At 41.2% G+C, this 9,831-nt stretch overlaps 1 protein-coding gene and 1 long non-coding RNA gene across 3 annotated transcripts; both read left to right on the top strand.

Annotated features, from left to right (window-relative positions):
- Window positions 1–6,796: 6,796 nt before the first annotated feature.
- LOC116180552 lies at window positions 6,797–8,368 on the top strand (the record flags this gene model as incomplete). Of its 2 annotated transcripts, XM_031500601.1 has the most annotated exon segments (4): window positions 6,797–7,389; window positions 7,519–7,786; window positions 7,839–8,116; window positions 8,177–8,368. In XM_031500601.1, coding segments are annotated over 3 exon segments (733 nt in total), but the record flags the coding sequence as incomplete, so codon positions are not given.
- On the top strand, window positions 8,364–9,052 carry LOC116180553. The gene is made up of 3 exons (XR_004147144.1): window positions 8,364–8,469; window positions 8,551–8,765; window positions 8,813–9,052. It is a non-coding gene; the product is annotated as an uncharacterized LOC116180553 (long non-coding RNA).
- The last annotated feature ends 779 nt before the right edge of the window (window positions 9,053–9,831 follow it).

Below are 9,831 nucleotides of genomic sequence, written 5' to 3'. Positions count from 1 at the left end.
ATGGGGAGGGCACTGAGCGGAGATGTAAATTGAATGATTGCTTTCCAGTGAATCACTGAACACTGAACATTCTGAAGGGTCTAGCTGCATTGATTACGCTAAAATCAGAGAGCACATTAAAGACACCTGTCAAACTAATGACAGTAATCGCACTGAAAGCACCAAGGACACTACTATCTATACAGAAAATGAAGACTTTAAAGAAAAGCGTGACGAAGACGCTGAAGAATGTGCAGAAGAGAATGCTGAGTAGGGGCTGAACCAGACCATGGAAGAGACGTCCGTTTTTTTACGGAAAAATGTAATGAGAGTGGTCAGGCAGACAATCTTGGGGGAATATGCAGCCCCGGGGGTATGGGGGTGTGGAATAACCCTCAGAAAAAAGAAATTTGAATTACCCTTTCCCTACAATCACCATGAGACCATTAGTATACTCATTTAAATAAAGCCTTCGTGTGCTGGGGGGTATTCCATACCCCCCAGACCCCCCGGTGCTACGTGCGATAGTATTTTATGGAAAACTGTAATGAGACTGGTCAGGCAGACAATCTTGGGGGAAAATGTAGCCCCAGGTGGTCTGGGGGTGTGGAATACCACTCAGTAAAAAGAAGATTCAATGGCCATTTCCCTTTAATCACCATGAGGCCATTCGTATACTCACATAAATAAAGTCTTTGTGTGCTGGGGGATATTCGATACCCCCCAGACCCCCCGGTGCTACTTTCGATAATATTTTACTGTAATGAGAGTGGTCAGGGGATAATCCTGCGGGAAAATGCAGCCCGGGGGTCTGGGGGTGTGGAATACCCGCAGTGAAATAGAAAATTGAGACCGCCTTTCCCTACAATCACCAAGAGAACCATTTGTAGACTCATTTAAATGAAAGTCTTCGTGTACTGGGGTATTCCATACCCCCCAGACCCACCGGTGCTACTTTCGATAATATTTTTACTGTAAGAGAGTGGTCAGGACTAATCCTGCGAGAAAATGCAGCCCGGGGGGTCTGGGGGGGTGGAATACCCCGCAGTGAATAGAAAATTTGATGACCCTTTCCCTACAATCACCAAGAGACCATTCGTAGATTCATTTAAATGAAGTCTTCGTGTACTGAAGTGTATTCCATGCCCCCCAGACCCCCCGGTGCTACGTTCGATAGTATTTTACGGAACACTGTATTGAGAGTGGCCAGGCAGACAGTCTTGGGGAAAATGCAGCCCCGGGGGGTCTGGGGGTGTGGAATAACCCTCAGTAAAAAGAAATTTGAATTACCCTTTCCCTACAATCACCATGAGACCATTAGTATACTCATTTAAATAAAGCCTTCGTGTGCTGGGGGGTATTCCATCCCCCCCAGACCCCCGGTACTACGTTCGATAGTATTTTATGGAAAACTGTAATGAGAGTGGTCAGGCAGACAATCTTGGGGGAAAATGTAGCCCGGGGGGGTCTGGGGGTGTGGAAAACCCCCCAATGAATAGACAATTTGATGACCCTTTCCCTACAATCACCAAGAGACCATTCGTAGACTCATTTAAATGAAGTCTTCGTGTACTGGGGGGTATTCCATACCCCCCAGACCCCCCGGTGCTACGTTCGATAGTATTTTACGGAACACTGTATTGAGAGTGGCCAGGCAGACAGTCTTGGGGGAAAATGCAGCCCCGGGGGGTCTGGGGGTGTGGAATAACCCTCAGTAAAAAGAAATTTGAATTACCCTTTCCCTACAATCACCATGAGACCATTAGTATACTCATTTAAATAAAGCCTTCGTGTGCTGGGGGGTATTCCATACCCCCCAGACCCCCGGTACTACGTTCGATAGTATTTTATGGAAAACTGTAATGAGAGTGGTCAGGCAGACAATCTTGGGGGAAAATGTAGCCCCAGGTGGTCTGGGGGTGTGGAATACCACTCAGTAAAAAGAAGATTCAATGGCCATTTCCCTTTAATCACCATGAGGCCATTCGTATACTCACATAAATAAAGTCTTTGTGTGCTGGGGGATATTCGATACCCCCCAGACCCCCCGGTGCTACTTTCGATAATATTTTACTGTAATGAGAGTGGTCAGGGGATAATCCTGCGGGAAAATGCAGCCCGGGGGTCTGGGGGTGTGGAATACCCCGCAGTGAATAGAAAATTTGATGACTCTTTCCCTACAATCACCAAGAGACCATTCGTAGGCTCATTTAAATGAAGTCTTCGTGTACTGAAGTGTATTCCATGCCCCCCAGACCCCCCGGTGCTACGTTCGATAGTATTTTACGGAACACTGTATTGAGAGTGGCCAGGCAGACAGTCTTGGGGGAAAATGCAGCCCCGGGGGGTCTGGGGGTGTGGAATAACCCTCAGTAAAAAGAAATTTGAATTACCCTTTCCCTACAATCACCATGAGACCATTAGTATACTCATTTAAATAAAGCCTTCGTGTGCTGGGGGGTATTCCATACCCCCCAGACCCTCGGTACTACGTTCGATAGTATTTTATGGAAAACTGTAATGAGAGTGGTCAGGCAGACAATCTTGGGGGAAAATGTAGCCCGGGGGGGTCTGGGGGTGTGGAAAACCCCCCAATGAATAGACAATTTGATGACCCTTTCCCTACAATCACCAAGAGACCATTCGTAGACTCATTTAAATGAAGTCTTCGTGTACTGGGGGGTATTCCATACCCCCCAGACCCCCCGGTGCTACGTTCGATAGTATTTTACGGAACACTGTATTGAGAGTGGCCAGGCAGACAATCTTGGGGGAAAATGCAGCCCCGGGGGATCTGGGGGTGTGGAATAACCCTCAGTAAAAAGAAATTTGAATTACCCTTTCCCTACAATCACCATGAGACCATTAGTATACTCATTTAAATGAAGTCTTCGTGTACTGGGGGGTATTCCATACCCTCCAGACCCCCCGGTGCTACGTTCGATAGTATTTTACGGAACACTGTATTGAGAGTGGCCAGGCAGACAATCTTGGGGGAAAATGCAGCCCCGGGGGATCTGGGGGTGTGGAATACCACTCAGTAAAAAGAAGATTCAATGGCCATTTTAATCACCATGAGGCCATTCGTATACTCACATAAATAAAGTCTTTGTGTGCTGGGGGATATTCGATACCCCCCAGACCCCCCGGTGCTACTTTCGATAATATTTTACTGTAATGAGAGTGGTCAGGGGACAATCCTGCGGGAAAATGCAGCCCGGGGGGTCTGGGGGTGTGGAATACCCCGCAGTGAATAGAAAATTTGATGACCCTTTCCCTACAATCACCAAGAGACCATTCGTAGATTCATTTAAATGAAGTCTTCGTGTACTGAAGTGTATTCCATGCCTCCCAGACCCCCCGGTGCTACGTTCGATAGTATTTTACGGAACACTGTATTGAGAGTGGCCAGGCAGACGGTCTTGGGGGAAAAAAGAAAATTCTACGACCCTTTCCCTACAAACACCATGATCGTATACTCATTTAAATAAAGTCTTAGTGTGCTGGGGGAGTATTCCATACCCCCCAAATCCCCCGCTTCTACGTTCGATAGTATTTTACTGTGATGAGACTGGTCAGGAGACAATCCTAGGTTAAAATGCAGCCCGGGGGTCTGGGGGTGTGGAATACCACACAGTAAAAAGAAAATTCAATGACCCTTTCCCTACGATCACCATGGAGCAATTCGTAGACTTATTTAAATGAAGTCTTCGTGTACTGGGGGGTATTCCATACCCCCCAGACTCCCCGGTGCTACGTGCGATAGTATTTTACGGAAAACTGTATTGAGAGTGGCCAGGCAGACAGTTTTGGGGGGAAAATGCAGCCCCGGGGGGTCTGGGAGTGTCGAACACCTCCCAGTAAAAAGAAAATTCTACGACCCTTTCCCTACAATCATCATTATCTCCCCGAGACTTCGAAGACACTAGCGATAACGAAGGTACTGAGGGCACTGAAACGATGAAGAACACCGAAAGAGACGCTCATATCCTGAAGGAGATGTTAAAGGAGACGCTAAGCCGCTGCGGGAGACCATGAAGTCGAGAATCGGACACCGACAGAATCACGGAAAAGGACGTTGAAGAAGACGCCGAAGGGGAAACTGAATGCGTACTGAAAGAGACGAGGAATCTACCGAAGATACCAAATGCACCGATGGCAGTGAAGGAGACGCTGAAGAAAACTTGAATAAGCCGTTGAAGGATACGCTGAGGAAGAGTTGAAGTAGAAGTGCTTAGGAAAGTGCTGTTGAAGGACCATATTTAGTGAAGGAAAAATCGTTTCTAATTCACCGGAGACACTGAGACACGGAATGTACCGATGACGTTAAGGGTGAAACCCCGAACGAGAAGCTGGAGAAGATGTTGGAGAGCAAACGGACAGTGGAGATCCTCAAGACACTGGACTACTCTAAAAATAACTTGAAGCAAACGTTAGCAAGGCGCTGAACTGGATTTTGAAAATGACGCTGAAGAAACTGAAGAGAATGAAGGTCTTGAAGAGACTAATACACAGATTGCACCAAAGAAACATTGAAAACGCCATAGCCTCAAGTGGTCACGAAGACGACGAAGATACTGAATACCTTGACCTCTCTAAGGACGCCCAAAGGGAAATCTTGAAAGAGCAGCTGAAGAATGTATTGAAGGAGTTGGTGTAGAAGTGAAAGCCAGAAAATACAGAAAGGACAGAAGGCAGGAGAAGAGAAATGAAGCTGCAGAAACTGAAGAGAATGAAGGTGTTGAAGGATTTTGCGGTAGAAGTAGATTGATGGTACAAGGTAGCAGGTAGAAGGTGGAACGTAGAAATTTGGGGGGTAGAAGGTAGCAGCTAGAAGGTGGAAGGTGGTAGGTACAAGCTAGAAGGCAGAAGGCGGAAGAAGGTAGAAGGAGAAGTAGATTGAATGGGACGCTGATGGAAATGCTGAGGGACACACTGAAAAGTGTCACTAAAATCACCAGGGGAAAGCAGCCGATAACACAGTAGATACTGGAGACACTGATGGAAAGTGGATCTTTGTCTATGCTCTTGAGAAATGGTTTAATCATCCTTTTCTTGTTTAAACCTTAGTGGTCGTCAATTATACTGTACGAAGAGATGTTTGTGCTGCAATATTTCGCTGGTAGATTAATGAAAAAATTAATTAATTTAGTATATTTTGATGCAACTAATCTGTACGGCTCTACCAGATTTTGCCAATTCTAGATGTAACAAACTTGTAATCACTCATTGAAAAAGAACAGGGGTGCTTAGAGATAACGGGGTGCGTGCACGCCCAATGTGGCCTATTTATGTGTAAGTAAGATCCAAAAATTGAAACATGGCGCGTTATTACTACTTCAACATTTACTTTAAAAGTTCCATACTCAGCTGCATAATACAGGGGCTAACTGTTCCCTTTCCGAACATTAAACTCGCCCAACTTTCTACGAGTCGGCCACTCGTGCGGAATTACGCACTTATTTCTCGCGCCTTACGTGACTATGACCAATCAATCGACATTTAAAGTGCCATATCCGTTACCTTTGCGGCAATCCCTAAGGGTCTACGACCGAAGTTCGCAACAGGCCGAATTTTAAATTCGATTCGCGTCGAATCGATTACGCAAACTCGCAATTTTTTTCTTGATTATCAATCACTTTTTTTAACCAGAAAAGTTGGGATCACTTTTCGTGCGCGCTGGTTCTGGGATTAAGAGGCCGGAAAGTGGCATATCTCAGTCCGATGGAGGAACAACGAACGCTTACTCCTGGGGGCCGTTGCACACGCGTTTGTGCTCCCCCTTTCTAAAGATCTGCATTGCTGTAGCTGTTAGTTCACCCCGCCCGATCTCGTGTTTACAAATTATTTATCGGATCAAACTATCTCCGCGCGCAACAATTTCGTAAGCTCGTGCCGTGAATTGTTTATGAACTTATCCAAGTAGCTAACTAACTTTTTTTTTCTCCGCTCACAATGGCATTACTGAAATTCCGTCGACTAATAGAGTTTGACGTGATCGACCGGTAGGTACGCGATGTAAACTGAAACCTTTCCAGTCCAGCTCCCACTTCATTTCTGGGAGGCAAATTTACATTTACATACTATTCGTACAACATACGTAGTACTTCAAAACAGAGAGCCCTGCGCGAAACCAACAGACGGGAAATAATTCAATCAGAATTTAAAACGAGTTATTCTCCGGAAAACGCATTTTAAATTAACTATAAAAGGGATCCGCCTGGATATACACAGGAATAATTATCCCTACGTCGGTAATTTAACTAATTTTATTTTAAGAGAAGGACGCACAAACCAAATCCACTTTCTTATTTCGGCTAGAAGTTTGAACGTGCAAATGGCGGAACCGTAGAGGAGCCTTTGTGCATTAATTTAGATAGACAGCGCAGCAGAGTCGGGTAACGAAGTTCGTTATCAAGAGTAATAGAAACAAGAGAATCTACATTCTCAACTGTAAAACTCTCGGATGTAATGGCCTTTATTAAATGCCAACTTTGATGTACAAACACCATCTTACAAGTTTTGAATATTAAACTCGGAAAGTGACAACGTCTTCATTAGAAAGGGGAATGATTACACAATACTTCCTATGTGTTTTAGGTACTTTGTTCCTTGATTACTCAACTGTGCTTTATATTCATCGATGTATGTGTTTAACTTTAACCATTGCATTGTTTTCCTTTCCAACTTAGAAGAAAATGGAAGCGGTTTTAGGGAATTCATTTGGGTCCTTTTATACATAAACTAGAGGGAAATTACTAGTGCGACATCTAGTGGAATAATCTTATAGGATGGATGACAAGAACATTATCTTAGAAATACAGCCCAAGTAACAATGTTGACTGTATTTTAGTCATTATAACGTTGCGACAGGCAAAAAGGGCAGCTGTTTGTCTGTCACAGCTACTGCCGCAACCTTTTAGTAACATTTTAAAAGCGCTGCCACAACCGAAATGGCGATCATATTCTGGACTTCCAAACGTTGCCGCAACCTGCTTGTATGACTATCTCACGGTGGCTGTAAAAACGTTTGGAAAGAGACTTAAATGTACATTATACAGCTACACATATTGGCTGACACAACGTTATTTAAGCCATCCGATAAGGCTTTTATAACCACATTACAGCTAGGTAGATCACTATTCAGATTTCTAAAAATAGATATTAAAAAAAATTACTTAATTAAAAAAAACAAAACTTTAAATTACACTTTTTCGTTAACTTTTATTTACGAACTCGTTTCTCCTCATATTGAAATTAACCCACAGTCTATTTATTATACATTCATATGTAATTATGATTTACTAAATTTACCTTATCCTTGCCGAGAGTGGGATTCGAACCCGGGAAGTTTTTCGTCATTGTGTTGAAATCTGCCGGTTGATGCCATTGGACCACTGCGCCTACTTGGTATGTAGTTATTTTTAACGACTTATGTTTTGCAAACGAAACTACCGCTTACCTTACCGCGTTTTGTGCTGTTTACTGTTTTTGTGTTATTACTGCTTTTTCGTAATTACTGCGTTAATTTGATTTTAGTGGTTATGGGATTTAAAATTGTGCAAACAACAGAAGATGACGAGGAGGTCCTTACTGTTGTTCCGGACAGGTGGGAAGAAAACGGATACCTATATTGGCCACCAGGAAGAAGTGGATATCGCCTCCGGAAAAATGAGAATGCAATTCCCGATCAAACTTGGTCGAAGTCCAAATGTATTGTAAAGCGACACAATATATCGAGCTTTAAGGAAGCATTGATGCAGGAGAAGAGTATGTCAAAGTTTGACGACACTGCTGATGAAGAAAAGTTAGAACATTGAAACAATTTATCAATGAAATACTTATGTAAACTGTTTTAGCTATAAATGTAGACAGCAAGAAGATAGGTTACATCCTCAACGTAAATTTCAACAGACGGAAAGTTATGATTTTAACTACATGTTAAATGTGGAAAATTTGCCACCTGCAAAGACAGTTGTACCATCTTTGTTTATAGATCAAACTATAGATAGTAGTAAGACTGTTAGGTGTGAGGAAATTAAGACTTCGACTACAGAACCACAAGATTCTGAACTTATTCTGATTTCGGATGATATGGGAGTTTTTACGCTTCCCAAACAAGTGGACAATCCACAAGGTATGTAAAATTTACTATATCATTTTTTTATTATACTTATGTTGATCATATTGGCAATAGGTATTCTTGAAACGACACAAATTGAAAAAATACTTTTAAATCAAGAGCAACTGTTTGAGCAACAAGAGGTCATAAAAAAGTCCATAGCAGGTCTGCACACACAATTTGAATTACTTTTAACAACATTAGAAAAAAGTATAACCACTGTTGCAAAAGAATCTACCAGTACTGATGTCTCCGATGAAGTGATGAGTGTGATGACTTCTTTACTCCGGCCACTCCCACTTTCAAATCTGGATCAACTAAACGATCTTGAAAAAAAATTAGGTGACAAAGATTTACAATCCGTATTTGTAAGTATATAAAGATGTTACCTTGCAATTTCACAGTAAATATAGTAAAACTGTAATTTGTTGTAAAATTTGAAATTTCAGGTAAAACACTTAACACGTATTGGAGGAGTAGATGGAAATAAAAATAGCAACAGAATTACATATATGGTCGTAGATGCCATATTTGAGAGACAATTTTTAGTTAGTTGCTCCTGGACTGGGTCAACCAAAACAAAAAATGATAAGAAAATCGCATTTATGGAATACAAAAATGTAATTCAATCATTTTATAATATAATTCACTTGGCAGATTCCAGGTAAAGATTTACAAACACATGCAATCATTTTATAAGTTAATTTTAAGGTACACAATGGATGACAATAACAGTTTTTTTAAACGCATTTTAAAGAATAGTGCCAGTAGAGCTGGCAAACAGACAAAAGCAAATGCAAAGAAAACTAATGCTAATTCCGAAGAGATTTTGGTTGATGTTGCTCTTTAATTGTTATTACAATTTTTTTATAATACTTATTTGATAGTTACATTATCTTTTAACTTATTTCGAAACTATGTAGTAGTGGAATAAAAACTCTTTCATTATGACATAGTTGTATCATCACTAATTTGCACTTTATTTCACTTATTGAAAACAATGTAAGAGAGTTTTTTTCAGATGAAGCTTTGAATATATTCAAATGGGACGATTTTATAGGTGTCTCAAAAAAGGGCGCAATTCTTTTTAAACTTGATCCATAGATATAAATGGCATTATTAATAATTGTGGCATATTTCATTCCAACAATTTCATTGTTTCTAGTTAGAAACCATTTGTTCCTCACTTCACCATTTAATACTAAACCTTCATTTAATATAATTTTGTGGAAAAGGTTTCCCTGTAAATTATTTTCTGTTAATTCAGTATCTTTTACTTTAACCTCTTGTCGTAACGTTGGAAATGATGTGCTTTTCCTTATTTGATATTTATTGCTTTGATTAAATTCAGTAATGCGTTTAGCTACTTGTGATAGTGGATTGTTTCCTGTGCGCAATAAACATTTAATATGGTGAAGCATATTCTCAAATGGATATGCGCTAAATGATTCCAAGTTCCCAAATCTTCTGACATCGTCAACCAAATGGCACAGGTTATGGACATTGCTCGTTATAGCATCTTCTCCATATATTTCAATGTACTTTTCAATATACGCATTTAACAATGTTTCAGCCAGTTCTAAATAATTTACATACTCAGAGCACGAACAGATGGTTACAGCACAAAACAGCATCAAAAAATGTTGGTACACATTATCAGTTAAAAAGTCTTTTAAAAGTACTGGCCCTATATACAAAAGAAATGTGCGAAATTCTAAACCTTTCCAAAA

The sequence above is a fragment of the Photinus pyralis genome, unplaced genomic scaffold (genome assembly GCF_008802855.1).
Source record: "Photinus pyralis isolate 1611_PpyrPB1 unplaced genomic scaffold, Ppyr1.3 Ppyr1.4_LG9, whole genome shotgun sequence".
Classification (NCBI taxonomy): domain Eukaryota; kingdom Metazoa; phylum Arthropoda; class Insecta; order Coleoptera; family Lampyridae; genus Photinus; species Photinus pyralis.
Note: the sequence above shows the minus strand (reverse complement) of the source record. Positions and strands in the feature narration are given on the sequence as shown.